Source organism: Rhinoderma darwinii, chromosome 2 (genome assembly GCF_050947455.1).
Source record: "Rhinoderma darwinii isolate aRhiDar2 chromosome 2, aRhiDar2.hap1, whole genome shotgun sequence".
Lineage (NCBI taxonomy): Eukaryota > Metazoa > Chordata > Amphibia > Anura > Rhinodermatidae > Rhinoderma > Rhinoderma darwinii.
This window is the reverse complement of record NC_134688.1, coordinates 268,036,287-268,054,075: the sequence shown is the minus strand read 5'-3', so window position 1 is coordinate 268,054,075 and position 17,789 is coordinate 268,036,287. Positions and strand designations below refer to the sequence as shown.

At 39.0% G+C, this 17,789-nt stretch overlaps 1 protein-coding gene across 1 annotated transcript in view; it reads right to left on the bottom strand.

Moving 5' to 3' along the window:
• EPHA10 (EPH receptor A10) overlaps positions 1 to 15,789 on the bottom strand; it is a 615,889-nt gene extending 600,100 nt beyond the window's left edge. The window contains exon 1 of the mRNA XM_075853250.1: positions 15,649 to 15,789. Within this exon, the coding sequence (XP_075709365.1) occupies positions 15,649 to 15,718 (70 nt within the window). The 5' untranslated portion in view covers positions 15,719 to 15,789. The remainder of the gene's footprint in view (positions 1 to 15,648) is intronic.
• Between the last annotated feature and the right edge of the window lie 2,000 nt (positions 15,790 to 17,789).

Below are 17,789 nucleotides of genomic sequence, written 5' to 3'. Positions count from 1 at the left end.
GCAGGGCTATTTAACCCTGCCGGTACGCTCACAGCGGGATACGAGTGGCACTCGCCCGTGGCTAACATGGGTCGGCATGGTGATAAAGTATCACCGGCCGACTCATGAGTGCCCGCGCGTAATCTCGCGAGATCGCACGCGAGACCATCCGTGTGGGCGGGAAATTTGAAATGTAGACAGGAGATCAACAGTATCTCCTGTCTCCATCGTTACCAAACAGAGCAGGACAATACTATTTGCACTCCTTTGTTTATACTGTATTCATGATCAGGGCAGTGTCTCTACAGCCCTGGCTCATGAGGCTATAGATTGTTAATGTGCTAAATGACTATTCTAGCTGCAAACATCTGGTTTTTAATGCAATATCTACATAGGTGTATAGAGGCCCATTTCCAGCAACCATCACTCCAGTGTTCTAATTGTACATTGTGTTTGCTCACTGTGTTAGAAGGCTAATGGATGATTAGAAAACACTTGAAAACCCTTGTGCAATTATGTTAGCACCGCTGTAAACAGTTTTGCTGTTTAGAGGAGCTATAAAACTGACCTTCCTTTGAGCTAGTTGAGAATCTGGAGCATTACATTTGTGGGTTCGATTAAACTCTCAAAATGGCTAGAAAAAGAGAGCTTTCATGTGAAACTCGACAGTCTATTCTTGTTCTTAGAAACGAAGGCTATTCCATGTGAGAAATTGCCAAGAAACTGAAGATTTCCTACAACGGTGTGTACTACTCCCTTCAGAGGACAGCACAAACAGGCTCTAGCCAGAGTAGAAAGAGAAGTGGGAGGCCCCACTGTACAACTGAGCAACAAGACAAGTACATTAGAGTCTCTAGTTTGAGAAATAAACGCCTCACAGGTCCTCAACTGGCAGCTTCATTAAATAGTACCCGCAGAAGGCCAGTGTCAACGTCTACAGTGAAGAGGTGACTCCGGGATGCTGGCCTTCAGGGCAGAGTGGCAAAGAAAAAGCCATATCTGAGACTTGCTAATAAAAGGAGAAGATTAATATGGGCAATAGCACACAGACATTGGACAGAGAAAGATTGGAAAAAAGTGTTATGGACAGACGAATCGAAGTTTGAGGTGTTTGGATCACACAGAAGAACATTTGTGAGACGCAGAACAACTGAAAAGATGCTGGAAGAGTTCCTGACGCCATCTGTCAAGCATGGTGGAGGTAATGTGATGGTCTGGGGTTGCTTTGGTGCTGGTAAAGTGGAAGATTTGTACAAGGTAAAAGGGATTTTGAATAAGGAAGGCTATCACTCCATTTTGCAACGCCATGCCATACCCTGTGGACAGCGCTTGATTGGAGCCAATTTCATCCTACAACAGGACAATGACCCAAAGCACACCTCCAAATTATGCAAGAACTATTTAGGGAAGAAGCAGGCAGCTGGTATTCTATCTGTAATGGAGTGGCCAGCGCAGTCACCAGATCTCAACCCCATAGAGCTGTTGTGGGAGCAGCTTGACCGTATGGTACGCAAGAAGTGCCCATCATGTCAATCCAACTTGTGGGAGGGCCTTCTGGAAGCATGGGGGGAAATTTCTCCCGATTACCTCAGCAAATTAACAGCTAGAATGCCAAAGGTCTGCAATGCTGTAATTGCTGCAAATGGAGCATTCTTTGACGAAAGCAAAGTTTGAAGGAGAAAATTATTATTTGAAATAAAAATCATTATTTCTAACCTTGTCAATGTCTTGACTATATTTTCTAGTCATTTTGCAACTCATTTGATAAATATAAGTGTGAGTTTTCATGGAAAACACAAAATTGTCTGGGTGACCCCAAACTTTTGAACGGTAGTGTATAAACACACACTATATTTATAGTATACATACATAAATGGGGACACTTCCCTTTACAGAGGCATTAATGTATAAATATGAGGTCTAATAGAGTAACGTCGCATTATTCAATGCAATCAGTATATTGTGGTAAGGAAGGGCGATTTACCGCTAATAAGGGCGCTGGCGATACCTTGCAGTGCTCCTCATTATAAGGACTTCCGGAATTTCCGCTTGTAGTCACGTGTGAGCACCGGAAGTGGCGTCAGTGGGGCAGCGCAATCTTGGAATAGGGCGTATGTAATGTATGCGATAAGCTAGGGCAAGAGCACAATTAGCGATATGGGAGATAAGAGATATTGACATGGACCACAGTACTGTATATACTGTTACTATTGATGTGATATGGCTATTAGTGCTAATAGGGCATCATTCATGACATCATAATGTAGTTGTAGGAATACCGCCAGTACCGGATGTGACTTCAGCGGGGCAGCACCATCTTTGAAGGGGGCGTCTGTAGTGTATGTGGTATGCTGGGGAAAGGGCAGAATAGCTATAATGGGAGATAGGTACACAAAAAATGTCAACCGCACAGTCCAGGTTTCATAAGAATGAGGGAGCTTGAAAAAGGCTCTATTGAAGAGCTGAAACGTTGCTGTATTGGATTGATGGAATAAAGCACCTTTTCTAATTTTGCTACAACTTTTTGAGTGCTGCCTGTTTTTTGGAAAAATATAATGGGAGATATATACTAAGATCACCACATAAGCTGTTACTTTAGGCTTAATATATATGTAGGATATTAGTGCCACAGGGCTATTAATGTTCTAGGGTGTCAATCATGACGTTGTCGTGTAGATGTAATTGTAAAGATCTTACAAGTACCGGAAGTGAGCGGGGCCGCGCCATCTTAAAAGAGGGCACATGTAGTGTATGTACTTGGAGAGAAGGGGCAGAATAACCAATAAATACATATGTACCTTAACTTCATATGTATATATTCAGTATTGCTGGCGGACTGTACATATGTATAGGGAGACTATACATCTGCAATGGTATCTTCACTTTACTCACATATGCACCATACAAGACTATACTGCCTGAGACTTGCGACTGCATTTATCCATTTCTTCCTGCACTGTATGACCATGTCCACCTTGTATATTTGTATATATGTGTATACTTTACGTTTTGTAATGTTATTTGTTCTATTGCATACTCTGCGATTATATGGAAATAACATATGTCTGTTTATCATGAATTTCTAGTGCTTGAGAAAGGTCTATGTTTGGACCGAAACATTGCACCCTGGTATGAGAAATTAAAGATTTTATCTGCAAGTTTACCCCTATTGGTGTGCATAATACTTTCTTGAATTGATAGTGGGTTGGGCCCCTATTCATGCACCCTTCTGCTTAATTACCTGGTGCTATCTAAACCTACCTCGTATTGTAGTGATGGTGCTACCTAGGAACATAACTCGAATACCTAGGGCCACATTGCGAAGTCAGGAATGGGACCCCACTGTTTCGACCGTAAACTTAACTGTATTGATGCAAGCGGTAGCATAACTACTTTTACTTAAGCAGCAACCAAAGAATGGGTTCTAGTCTCATATAGCAGTTTTGCACAAAGGAAAAGCATAGAGCCAGACAACAGAAAGCACCATAATATTTCTTTACTGTCAAAAGGAGCAATGTTCTTTCACCTGAGTGGGCCACTCTCAGCCTCTGGGCTCCATAGCCGCTGTTATGGCTTCCTATGTAGCTGTACATTTTTAGCCTGAAGCCTGTTTATTTTTAACTAATATCTATTTCTCTTTTTACAAAAAGTAGGAAAGGGGGCTTTATAAAATTTATTTTTGTTTTACTTACATTTAGGTTGAGTATAAGTATATATATATATATATATATACTCTAGAACTGTGCACCTATGAGATGCTTTCTGCTTGTGCCCTGTCATATTTTGTAAGGCAGTGACCCCTTTATCACACTGTGAAATTCATCTGCCAGGAACCAATAGAACTAATTCTGGTGTTTAGTGCTATCAGACCCAATTTTTTAGCTTGTTGTATTGCAGTTAAATTGTTCATTGTTCTGATGTATACAGAAGTGTATCTCAGCTTCCAAAAAAAAGGAAATATATAAAAAAAATTGCACCTGAGAGACAACACATGACTTTTGACAGATTGACTGAAGAATGGTATATATATATATATATATATATATATATATATATATATATATATATATATATACATATGTTTGTATGTATGCATGTATGTATGTATGTATGTATATATATATGTATGTATGTATGTATGTATGTATGTATGTATGTATGTACAGTGAAGGAAATAAGTATTTGATCCCTTGCTGATTTTGTAAGTTTGCCCACTGTCAAAGACATGAACAGTCTAGAATTTTTAGGCTAGGTTAATTTTACCAGTAAGAGATAAATTATATTAAAAAAAACCTGAAAATCACATTGTCAAAATTATATATATTTATTTGCATTGTGCACAGAGAAAGAAGTATTTGATCCCTTTGGCAAACAAGACTTAATACTTGGTGGCAAAACCCTTGTTGGCAAGCACAGCAGTCAGACGTTTTTTGTAGTTGATGGTGAGGTTTGCACACATGTTAGATGGAATTTTGGCCCACTCCTCTTTGCAGATCACCTGTAAATATTAAGATTTCGAGGCTGTCGCTTGGCAACTCGGATCTTCAGCTCCCTCCATAAGTTTTCGATGGGATTAAGGTCTGGAGACTGGCTAGGCCACACCATGACCTTAATGTGCTTCTTTTTGAGCCACTCCTTTGTTGTCTTGGCTGTATGTTTCGGGTCATTGTCGTGCTGGAAGACCCAGCCACGAGCCATTTTTAATGTCCTGGTGGAGGGAAGGAGGTTGTCACTCAGGATTTGACGGTACATGGCTCCATCCATTCTCCCATTGATGCGGTGAAGTAGTCCTGTGCCCTTAGCAGAGAAACACCCCCAAAACATAATGTTTCCACCTCCATGCTTGACAGTGGGGACGGTGTTCTTTGGGTCATAGGCAGCATTTCTCTTCCTCCAAACACGGCGAGTTGAGTTAATGCCAAAGAGCTCAATTTTAGTCTCATCTAACCACAGCACCTTCTCCCAATCACTCTCAGAATCATCCAGATGTTCATTTGCAAACTTCAGACGGGCCTGTACATGTGCCTTCTTGAGCAGGGGGACCTTGCGGGCACTGCAGGATTTTAATCCATTACGGCATAATGTGTTACCAATGGTTTTCTTGGTGACTGTGGTCCCAGCTGCCTTGAGATCATTAACAAGTTCTCCCCGTGTAGTTTTCGGCTGAGCTCTCACCTTCCTCAGGATCAAGGATACTCCACGAGGTGAGATTTTGCATGGAGCCCCAGATCGATGTCGATTGACAGTCATTTTGTATGTCTTCATTTTCTTACTATTGCACCAACAGTTGTCTCCTTCTCACCCAGCGTCTTACTTATGGTTTTGTAGCCCATTCCAGCGTTGTGCAGGTCTATGATCTTGTCCCTGACATCCTTAGAAAGCTCTTTGGTCTTGCCCATGTTGTAGAGGTTAGAGTCAGACTGATTAATTGAGTCTGTGGACAGGAGTCTTTTATACAGGTGACCATTTAAGACAGCTGTCTTTAATGCAGGCACCAAGTTGATTTGGAGCGTGTAACTGGTCTGGAGGAGGCTGAACTCTTAATGGTTGGTAGGGGATCAAATACTTATTTCTCTGTGCACAATGCAAATAAATATATATAATTTTGACTATGTGATTTTTTTATTTTTTTTTTATATAATCTATCTCTCACTGGTAAAATTAACCTAGCCTAAAAATTCTAGACTGTTCATGTCTTTGACAGTGGGCAAACTTACAAAATCAGAAAGGGATCAAATACTTATTTCCTTCACTGTATGTACGGCGCTAGGAGTTCCTGCCTCTCCGTGGAACTACTGTCCCGTACTGAAAACATGATTACAGTATGGGACAGTTGTCCCGCAGCGAGGCAGGGACTCCTAGCATCGTACATAACTATGATGCTAGGAGCCCGGCTCCCTGCAGTGTGTTCGGTCCGGGACTTGCGGCCGAAATACGTTCCGTCCTTTATGGAACGAACATGCTCGTGTGAATCCAGCCTAACACTGAAGGTTTTACCAGAGAAACGCAACTCAATAGTTATTGCCCAGATTCTGCCGTTTTTAGAAATATCCCACATGTGGCCCTAGTGAGCTAATGGACTGAAACATTATTAATTTTTACAATGCATTAAGAAAAAAAAGCACGCCTATATTTGAAAAGCAATTTTTCCTCATTCTGGCAATACCCCATATGTGGTAATAAATAGCTGTTTGGACCCACGGCAGGACTCAGAATGGAAGCAGCGCGATTGGGCTTTTGGAGCTCAAGTTTGCTGGATTGGTTTTCGGGTGCCATGTCACATATGCAGAGCCCCTGAGGGGTCAAAACAGTGGAAACCCCCAAAAAAATTACCCCATTTGGGAGACTACAGCCCTAAAAGAATTTATCAAGAGGTATAGTGAGCATTTTGATCCCACAGGTTTTTTGCTGATGTTAGTGGAATTAGGCCGTGAAAACTTCTATTCTTTAATCCTTTTATTACGATGTTCACTGTGGGCTATAAATGACATATTACATTTATTTTGCGAGTCGATGCAATTACGGCAATCCCATATGTACATCTTTTTTTTATGTTTTATGGAGTCTGCACGATAAAATCATAGTTTTAAAAAAAGTATTTTGTTTTTGTGTCATCATATTCTAAGAGCCATAACTTTTTTATTTTCCCATCAAGAGATCAGTGTTAGGCCTTGTTGTTTTTGCAGAACAAACTGTAGATTTTATTGGTACCATTTTTGGGTACATGCGACTTTTTGTTCCCTTTTTATTACATTTTTTAGGAGCTGAAGTGACTAAAAATAGTGATTCTGGTATTGTTTATTTTTATTTTATTTTTTACGGAGTTCACCGTGCGGGATAAATATCATTATATTTTTATAGTTCAGGCTGTAATGGATGCACCGATATCAATTATGCATAGTTTATTTATTTTTTCTAATAATAAAGGACTTTATAAGGGAAAAACGGCAATTTTTTTATTTTATTAGTTGTCATTTTAACTTTTTTTTTTTGTAATTTTTTTTTTTAATTTTTTGTAATTTTTTATTTTTAGTCTCACTAGGGACTTGAAAATCCAACTATTGGATCGTTGTTATAGTACCCTGCAATAAAGAATTGCAGGGTATTACGCCTGTCAGTTTCACACTGACAGGCAGCGTATTAGGTCCTGCCTCTGGCAGGACCTAATCGCCTTCCGTAGATGGCAGACCCGGAGGCGTTTGTTAGGCTTCCGTTTGTCATAGCAACCATCAGTACCCCTCAATTGCGCCGCGGGATGTCGATGTTGTTGTAACTGCTTAAATGTGGCGGTCTCTATTGACCGCCACATTTGAGGGGTTATTCGGCGGGATCATGGCTGTGATCCCACCCGATGTGTACCCTCAGTACTATGGCTGCTAGTAGCAGCCAGTTCTGAGAGAACCCGGGCATAGGGGAATGCCTGTGTGCTTCGTTCGGAGCACACGTAGAATAACGAGCCACAGGCACAAGGACCAGCGCTGCAGCCCGTTAATCTACGTGGTGTGGTCAGGAAGGAGTTCAACATGTGTGTTTTCTTATGTTTGCTTAAAGGAGAAATCCAGAAAAATATTTTCTGATACTTCCAACATATACAATGTGAGTCTCCGACATTAAATAAACAAAACAAAAGTTATGTTGATGTATACCCCCCGGTCACTGTTTTGGCATATGTTGGGGGCCTAAAGAAATTTTTTGGACTATACGTTAGGAGCATTTCCTGGTGCATATACACTGAAAACTGAATAGAGCCTAACAGAAATCACAATCCCGACACTTCAATAACATTTCTGTGGTACTTTCAGCAGAGCAAAGCGTAATCTCGCAGTAACCTGTCATTTACAGCGTGATCTCGCGAGATTACACTTGCTCTGCTGTAAGTACTATAGAAACTATAACAAAGTGTCGGGATTGTGAATAGACATCCCGTCTTGTCTGGAAGGAATGTCTATTCACTGTCTAAACACTTCAGTAACATTAATATGTCAGTATAATACAGCACATAGTGAATAACGCAGTGTCACTATGCGCTGACTAGATGAATGGAGAGAAGTGCATGACGCTGAATGGTCAGCGTCATACACTCCTCTGTACAACGCCCACTTGGTCTAAAGTAAAAAAAACGCCCACTTGGGCATTAAGAAACTAATTAGCATAAAGCTAAAATCGCTCCTAACGTGGTAAAAATAGATTATTTTTCTAAATAAAAAGCACTGCTGTCATTTACATTATAGCGCCGATCTCCTTATGTAAGAGATAGGGCACTTATAATGTGGTGACAGAGCCTCTTTAACTCACCTTTCCTGCTCTCTGTCCACAACCTTCTCTCCTTTACTATCTTGCCTCCTCAGGACATGCCTACATATCAGACATACAGAAATATGCATGCCATTAACACTCAACAACTCATAGACAGTCTACAGTCCACATTGTCCCCTATCTCTTCACTCCCCTGTCCCAATCTGGCTGCCATTACAATAAGGGCATGGCCAGACGTGGCAGAGTTTTTCCGCTGCAAATGTTGGTGCAGATTTGGGGCATTTATGCAACTAATCTGCATCAACATTTGCATATTTGACAGGGAATTCAGACACTGCAGAAAAGACAGCGGACTTGCCACAGATTTCTGTTTTTGCATTGCAAAGGCTGAAATCCGCAGTGAAATTCAGCTTCTTCTCCGCAACAGTCAGTACATGCTGCGGAGGGAAAATTCCGCACCACAGCCTATGGTCTGCAGCAGAGTTTTCCGCAACGTCTGAACTAACTTGCCTAAAAATGTATTGAAACAACTTTCAAAAATGGCCGTAGGAGAATTCCACTGCGGACTGTCCGCAGAGGAATTCCACAGCAATTCTGCCACGTCTGGCCGTGCCCTAACTCCCTCAAAAATGCTTTGGATGAAGCAGCCCCCCTACACTCCGAATCTCCAGTCACAGAAGACATCAACCTTGGCAGACGCTTCAATCCCGCTTTCTTCAGAGATTCTTGAGATGGGTTGAACGTCTTTCTTTCTAACAGATTTCTTTCATTAGAAATAAATGCTCAAAACTTACAACTTTGCCCTTTATCATGCCCAACAAGCCTACTTCGCCTCTCTCATCTCCACACTAACAATCCAAAACGACTCTTCGATACTTTTCATTATCTCCTTAGTCCTAAAGTGCAGATGCTGATCACAGATCTCAGTGATAAAGACATGGCCACTTATTTTAAAGTTAAAATTGACAACATCAGGCATGATATTATGTCCCAGTCACATCGATCCCCTTCCGTCCCGCACTCTCTCTACTTCACTTTCAGCTTTTGACCTAATAGAAGAAAAAGACGTCTCTAGGCACCTCTCATCTTCTTGACCTACTACCTTCCCTAGTGATGCTATTCCCTCACACCTCGTCCAGTCGCTCTCCCCAGCTGTTACTAGTCTCCTGACTAAAATATTTAACCCCTCTTTTTCTTCTGGAATCGTTTCCTTCTCTTTTAAACATCATTTTAGACCACCAACTCCTACTCAATATACTCCACTCTATTGGCCTTAAGGGCACTTCCCTATCTTGGTTTTCTCCTATTGGACAAACCATCAGCAGATTTGGCTTCTAGTAGTCTCTATGCTGATGACACCCAATTAGATTCCTCTTCGCATGATATCACCCCCGCTCTAATACAAAACACCAGTGATTGTCTGTCCTCTCTCTATCTGAAACAAAATCTTTCTAAAACTGAGTTCCTTGTTTTCCCACCATCTACTAACCTACTGAAACCTGATGTTTCCATCTCAGTGTGTGTCACTACCATAACTCCAAGGATGCACGCCCGCTGTCTTGTTTTTTTTTTTTACTCAAATCTTTCCTTTACTTCACACATCCAATCACATACACGCTCCTGTCACTTTCACCTCAAAAACATCTCCAGAATGCGCCCTTTTCTTATTGTGGAAACAGCTAAAACTCTTATTGTTGCTCTCATTCACTCTCGTCTTGACTACTGTAACTCATTATTAGTCGGTCTTCCCCTCACTAAACTCTCTCCTCTCCAATCTATCCTCAATGCAGTAGCCAGGCTCATCTATCTGAACAACCACTACACCAATGCTTCTACCCTCTACCAGTCACTGCACTGGTTGCCCATTTCCTTCAGATTAAAATTCAAACTTATTACTCTCACCCACAAATCTCTCCACAGTGCTGTGCCTCCTTACATCTCCTCCTTCATTTCTGTCTACCACCCTACCCGTGCTCTATGTTGTGCCAACAACCTTAGACTAACATCCTTCATAATCGGAACCTCTCCCGTCTCCAAGATTTTTCTTGTGCTGCACCAGTCCTCTAGATTGTTCTACCCTTTTTAGACATTTCCTTGTCTGACTCCTTTCCTTGCCCCCCCCTTTTACATTAGTCATCAGAACCTGACTCTTCAGTCAACAGTATACCCCACACTTCTTGCACCCTAATGCACTTTATATCTGTTATACACGGATACTGGCTGGTGACCGGCTCAAGCAGCTTTATGTGTACCACCCCATGTGTATAAAAGATGGCTGGACCATTGTAGTGAACAAGCACTTTTTTATATTTTGTGTCTCCCCTATTTCTCCATAGATTGTAAGCTCTTGCGAGCAGGGTCCTCACTTCTCTTGTTTGAATTGTTCATTTGATTTGTTACTATGCAATGTCTGATATTGTCTGTACAGTACATGTTCCCTCTGAATCGTAAAGTGCTGCGGAGTATGTTGGCGCTATATGAATAAAGATTATTATTATTAGAGGGGGCAAGAGTAAAAATGTATAAAGTCTCAGACAGCCCCTTTAAGTAAAATTGTACAATAATAATAATAATAATAATAAAAATAATAATAATAATAATAATAATTAAAAAAAACAATGGACTATTTTGGTGTAATATAAAGAAGCGTAGAACTAAATAGTAATGAGGTTTCTGTTTGCTTTTGCAATGCCTGTACCTCTTGTAGCTTTTTCTTTGCTATTCCAAATGAAGGCATCTTTTTTTATTGAGAATCAGAGAGGCACATTGAAGAACTTGATATGAAACCTCGAAAATTATATTATGCAGATCAAGTAGGCTTAGATACCGTAGAAGAGCTATAATCAGTCAAACAACCTCACAAAAAAAGAAGCGAGAAGAACATTCCATTATACAAGGACTCTTGACAAGGTAAACTAAACAAACCAGTGGATGGGGTTAAGGTTTCACAGCAGAAATGTAAGGTACTGGCAGCACAGGACAAGCTTTTCTGAGGCACTATGCTCTCTTCCAGACGATACTGTAATGACCAGACAAGCTATTTAAACCCTTGTCAGATTGTACCAGACATTATCTTCTTCATCTTATCAGATACAATGACATTTTTCATTATCAGCCTTGCTTTGTGTTCCAGTTTTGCAATATAGTCCAATTTATGCGCAGTAAAAAGCACACTTACAGGAACAAAGGAATAAACATAACTTGCCTTTGTCCAAAAGATGTAACCCTTCTGGCATTGCCAACACTGCAGTCACGGGCACAGAAGACAGATGACAGCACCACATGTAATTGTCAGACTATATATATATTTAAATACTGATGTAGCTGAGCTGACGTGGTTTTTTAATGAGTTGTGCCAAGTGACAAATGTCATTCAAAATTCTAACATTTCTGTTGATGTAAAAAATATGATATACCACAAAAGCAATAGGGTAATATTAATTTGGCATTTTCCTTTTGAGATGTCGGAGGTGATATTTGTATCAAAGTAAAATTTTAGGATTTCTACACACAAGGGGGAGCTGTTTATTAAAGTCATGGAATTCACAGAAAAGGATAGGACAGTTGCAGTGGAAAGAGCATGAGAGGTGTGAGGGTATGTTCACACACAGTGACTAAAAACATCTGAAAATACGGAGCTGTTTTCAGACGAAAACTGCTCCTGATTTTCAGACGTTTTTGTAGCAACTCGAGTTTTTCGCAGCGTATTTTACGGCCGTTATTGGAGCTGTTTTTCAATGGAGTCAATGAAAAACGGCTCCAAAAACAACCCTAGAAGTGACATGCACTTCTTTTTCGTAGGGGTCTTTCTACGTGCCGTATTTTGACAGCGACGTGTAAAATAACACCTGGTGGGAACAGAACACCGTAAAACCCATTGAAAGCAATGGGCAGATGTTTGTAGGCATAATGGGGCCGTTTTTTAAGGCGTAATTTGAGGCGTAAAATGCCCCATTTACGTCTGAAAACAATGCGTGTGAACATACCCTAATAGTGAAAAAAAAAGTTGGCTCTCTCTCAAATCGGTATCATGCTGCTTAAGCTAGACATATAAATATGGACTTATTTGATGGAGTAGATATTGCAAGAGGAGAATTATAAAGTAAATAGATTATTCAAGAAAAGTGACATAATTGCATATAGTAATATAGGTGCACAGCCATATAAAGTACTGTAAATAAATATACACATGTAACAGAACTGAATTTGTCATTCAAAACTTAACTTCACTCGATAATACCTGAATTTTACCCCAATATCCCACTCCCTAGGACATATTGGTCTAAAAAGCTCAGATAAAGGGATTTATTTGACAGTGTCCTCAATGGAGAGACGGCAGTCACCAGTGGTTATTATTAATGCATGGAATTAATTAAAATATTTACATTTTAAATTATTTTATTTTTACTATTATAAACCATTGTATTAGATATTATGAAATGTGATTAAATGTTTTAATTATTATTTCAAAGTCAGTTGTGTATTTTTCCTTCATGAAAGTAACATTTTATTATATCATGTCTCATATATACTGTATATCCAGACCACCAATAAAAAAAAGCACTAATGCACAGAAATGTAAAATTGTATTAGTGTTCATAGACGTACGTAGTAAAACAACGATTAGTAAAGCAATTTATCATCGTGCATACATTAGCCATGAGTTCCAACCCAGGATTCTATACTGTACAATCCAACTATAGCTATACAATGATAAAGTGCTAGTAGTGCAAAGAATGGCTACCTCAATGTTAGTTATATACGTGCACCCATAGCATGAACAATAAACACACATGAGGAAGTCAAAACCATGTAAAGTAAGCCAGGGTATACAGACCAAAGAACCCCGTATACTGTATATCATATAAAACATATCATAGTCATTATGTGAGTCAAGTTATATTTATTAGTACAGATTAAAAGTATGCATTAATACTCCAGATACATAGAAAATGTAATTCATAATTCCTAATAATGTTAGCACTTTGGATTATTGTAGGGGTTTTTTATAAAAACTTTTTCCTCTAACTCTATACATATCCAGTTTAGATATACAGCCAATATGAAAAAGCAAAAACACGTAAACATCTTCTTTTCCATTTTTGTAAATAAATGCCTCATATTAATATCTATAAACTCCACATATCCCTGGTTCTCGACAAGGATTAACCATGTATATCAGCTTTAATCTCTGGTTCCATCAATATGAGCCTCTTATTCCAAGCTTAGAAATGCCTCATATTTGAACTGTTTATATCTACAACACTCATAGCAAAATCTCTATCTCTCATCTCCCTGCAACTCTGGCCTTTTCACTCTCAGAATTCATCAGGAGCTTTTTTTCTTGCCTCTGAAGCCTGGGTATTAATGGACATCTAGAAACTAGTCATTCGCCTACATCAGGACCTTTAAAAGTTTTTGGGTGGGCATTGTCTTACGTTGTGCTCCAGTGATTTGTCACTAGAGTGCATGCTCTTCAGATCAGAATACATATATTGCATAAACATATATACTCATAGTAATGTAATTCAGGATATAATAGACACTTTCTCAAATTCTATGACTACAATAATATATTTGATCATACTATAATAATATACTAATATTTGACCAATAATAAGCAAAGTGGCAGTATATAAACATCAATATACAGATAAATGATGATAGATGATTTAGATTAGATAGATAGATAGATAGACAGACAGACAGACAGACAGACAGACAGACAGACAGATAGATAGATAGATAGATAGATAGATAGATAGATAGATAGATAGATAGATAGATAGATAGATAGATAGATAGATAGATAGATAGATAGATAGAGCGAGATAGATAGAGAGATATTGCTACATTCAATTTGCACATAGCCTGACAGATACAGTAGAACTCTTCGTAGACTTTCATAATGTCGCTAAGCAAAAAATGAGTAAGCCTAAAAATCATAAAGAACCTTTTGTGAGATTACTGTCAGTAATCGCAAGTAATATCATTTGCCTATGTATTTTCAGAGGGAGGGATACTGGCCATGCTGTCTTTTGTCACCAGGAAGTAATTATGCCATCTTGTGCCAATAGCCAAGCGCTACATACAGTAAATAGCTGTCATTGTTGAGATATGCAGCTTCCCTGCTGGCTTGCTCTGTTAAGATGCTAACAGTCCAGTCAATTAGAAATCATTCATGCACCATTGAGCAATAATTTTCCATACTGCTGTGAAACTCATCCCTAGGATCTTAAATACCCAATGCTAAATATACTTATTTTTTCACAACTCCTCCACTACCTCCCACCATCCAGGCTTGCTAAATACTTTGTAGCCAAACATTGTACAATGTCAAGACAACAAACAATGACAATGAGAGTTATAGATTTTAAGAACTGAGCAGAGATTTTATAAAGAACAACTTTGTCTATGCTCATATGTCCCAACAGGTGTTATTAACCCTATTGCTGCCAATCGTAAGAACAGCATGCTCATCTACATTGATGGGAAAAAGGTCAACCAAACCTCAAAGGGCAGACACAGACAAACCTGCCCCTTCAATTTAACATTACCCAGGACAATGCATTTATTGTTCAGAGATCAACACAATGGGAAATATTGCATTCTATACTAGACTTATGGAAATTCATGCAATATGCAGAAAGCTGTTTTCCATTTCACATCCAAAACAGTGAAAACATTTCAAGACTAATATTAGTAATCAGACAGCACATATAATATGGATCATTACGTCCATGAATGGCACCCCTGTAATTCATTGAAATTAGAGATATCAATATCATCCATACACAGCGGAGTAAATGCCACCAGTGAGGTATTGCAAACCCCCAAACAATAAAAAAAGCAATTATAATATTAATATTCAATAGCCATAGCATATTTTATTGCAGCTATAATATTAATATTTAAAGGTATAGTACATTTGAAGGTTTGCACCATTTTTGTTAGTGAAAATGGGCTATATCAAATACATTGGAATGTCCAGCCTCACTAATATAATGGAATGTTATAAAGAACACACAATATTGCTATTAACACTAGCACACAAATGAATAACCTTAGTATTGGCCATTGATACAATGTGTACACACTAAATATAACATCCATAATATTGTAAAACTATATCCATAATATTGTAAAACACCTGAAGTTGTTGTACTGTAGCCACCAGTTCTATGAATGTTTTTTTTTTTAAATATTAACCCATGCCTTTGCAATTGATTAGATAGTAAATGTATTCATACACCTGCTCACAGTCTAGTTACTAGTAGATGCTTCATTTTATCTTCTGAGAACAAATATGCCTTATCCAGAAGAAAGGTAAATCACTATGTTACACATAGGGCACTTTGTCATTCATTGACTAGGCTTGTGCATGGCTTAAGCGCAGTGATTGGCAGTACCTACCTTGCTCTGCAGAGAGGTACCAGGGCAGAGTGAGGCAGATGAGGCAGGTGAGGGTGCTGCAGAGCCCCATGCTGTGTGTACTGTAGATACCCAGAGATGCTGATACTGATGCTGCTCCTGCTGCTGTTTGTAGCTCCCAGTTTGGATTCAGGCTGCTCCATAATAGGAATGGGAAGGCGGATCAGAGCCTGGAGCACAGGCCAATGAGGGTGCGGACGGGGAGGGAGCCAACACGTGTTGGCTTTCTATGAGGAAGGGGGGTGTAGAAGCTGCAGAGTGAGCGGAGAATGGAAATTTGGACACATTAGAGAAAAGATGTGATCAAGCACAGACTGTGTGCAATGGGTGTAGGGTTTTATTATTAGTGCATTGTTTGATACAGGACTCAGTGACGGGCTGCAATATATCATGTGAAAATATGCTGAAGCAGCAGAGCTGAGTTTGTCATGTGGCACAACTGACCATGTGATTTTCATAGGATTACAGGTAAACCGATGGTGTCATCTTGATTCAGCGAGTTGTTATTATGCAGCCTCAAAAAGCTATATGATCATTTTAGTTCTGCTACATCTATACCTGTAAGAAACTAAGGAGGCAACGAACGGAAAGGATTTGATTTAATGAGTCATATTTTTATGTTTTTCAAAACTTGACATATCAAAAAAGAGTTTGTAAGAAAAGCTCTTTTAGGTTAGGATGACTGGAGTATGTGTACCATACTAGAACGCAATATTCTATTTTTGTCTTAGGCTGCTATTTATATAGACTTCAAGGGACTGGTAATCACATGCAAAATATCGCACCAGATTTGGAATGCTTTTGTGAAAGTATTTTTCATTTGGTTTTCTCATTAGTCAATTAGAATAATTTGTATTTTTTTAAAAAACTTGAAACTTTAAAAATATTCCAAAAAACCTATAAACAATACCCATAACCGACCAATCAATACATATATATATATATATATATATACATCCCCACCAACACACAATGTAATATATGCAGAACAGGAAAACAAAGCTTTTTCTTTTTTTTTTCCCTTGTCTTCTTCATGCACCTAAATATAGTCCGTAATCCCCTTACTCCCAACCTAATCACAAATCCTATTCAACTTTACCCTAATTATTTCTTTCATTATATATATATATATATATATATATATATACTGTGTATGTATATATATATATATATATATATGTGTGTATATATATATATATATATATATATATATATATATACTAGTCCTTCTCAATGAATTAGTATATCATCAAAAAGTTAATTTATTTCAGTAATTCAATTCAAAAAGTCAAACTCAAATATTATATAGATTCGTTACACACAGGGTGATCTATTTCCAGCATTTTTTTCTTCTAATGTTGATGATTATGGCTAACAGCTAATGAAAACCCAAAATTTAGTGTCTCAGAAAATTAGAATATTATATAAGCCCAATTTCAAAAATGATTTTTATTACCAAAATGTTGGCCTACTGAAAAGTATGTACAGTATATGCAGTCAATGCTTGCTCGGGGCTCCTTCTGCTTGAATTATTGCATCAATGTGGCGTGGCATGGAGGCGATCAGCTTGTGGCACTGCTGAGGTGTTATCAATGTGGCATGGCATGGAGGTGATCAGCCTGTGGCACTGCTTTGGTGTTATGGAAGCCCAGGTTGCTTTGATAGCAGCCTTCAGCTCGTCTGCATTGTTGGGTCACTGGTGTCTCATCTTCCTCTTGACAATATCCCATAGATTCTCTATGGGGTTTAGGTCAGGCGAGTTTGCTGGCGAATCAAGCACAGTGATACTGAGATTAGTAAACCAGGTATTGGTACTCTTGGCAGTGTGGGCAAGTGCCAAGTCCTGTGAAAATGAAATCAGCATCTCCATAAAGCTTGTCAGCAGAGGGAAGCATGAAGTACTTGAAAATTTCCTGGTAGACGGCTGCGTTGACTCTGGACTTCATATAACACAGTGGACCAACACCAGCAGATGACATGGCTCCCCAAACCATCACTGAATGTGGAAACTTCACACTGGACCGCAAACAACTTGGATTGAGTGTCTCTCCACTTTGCCTCCAGACTCTGGGACCTTGATTTCCAAATGAAATGCAAAACTTTACTTTCATCTGAAAACAGGA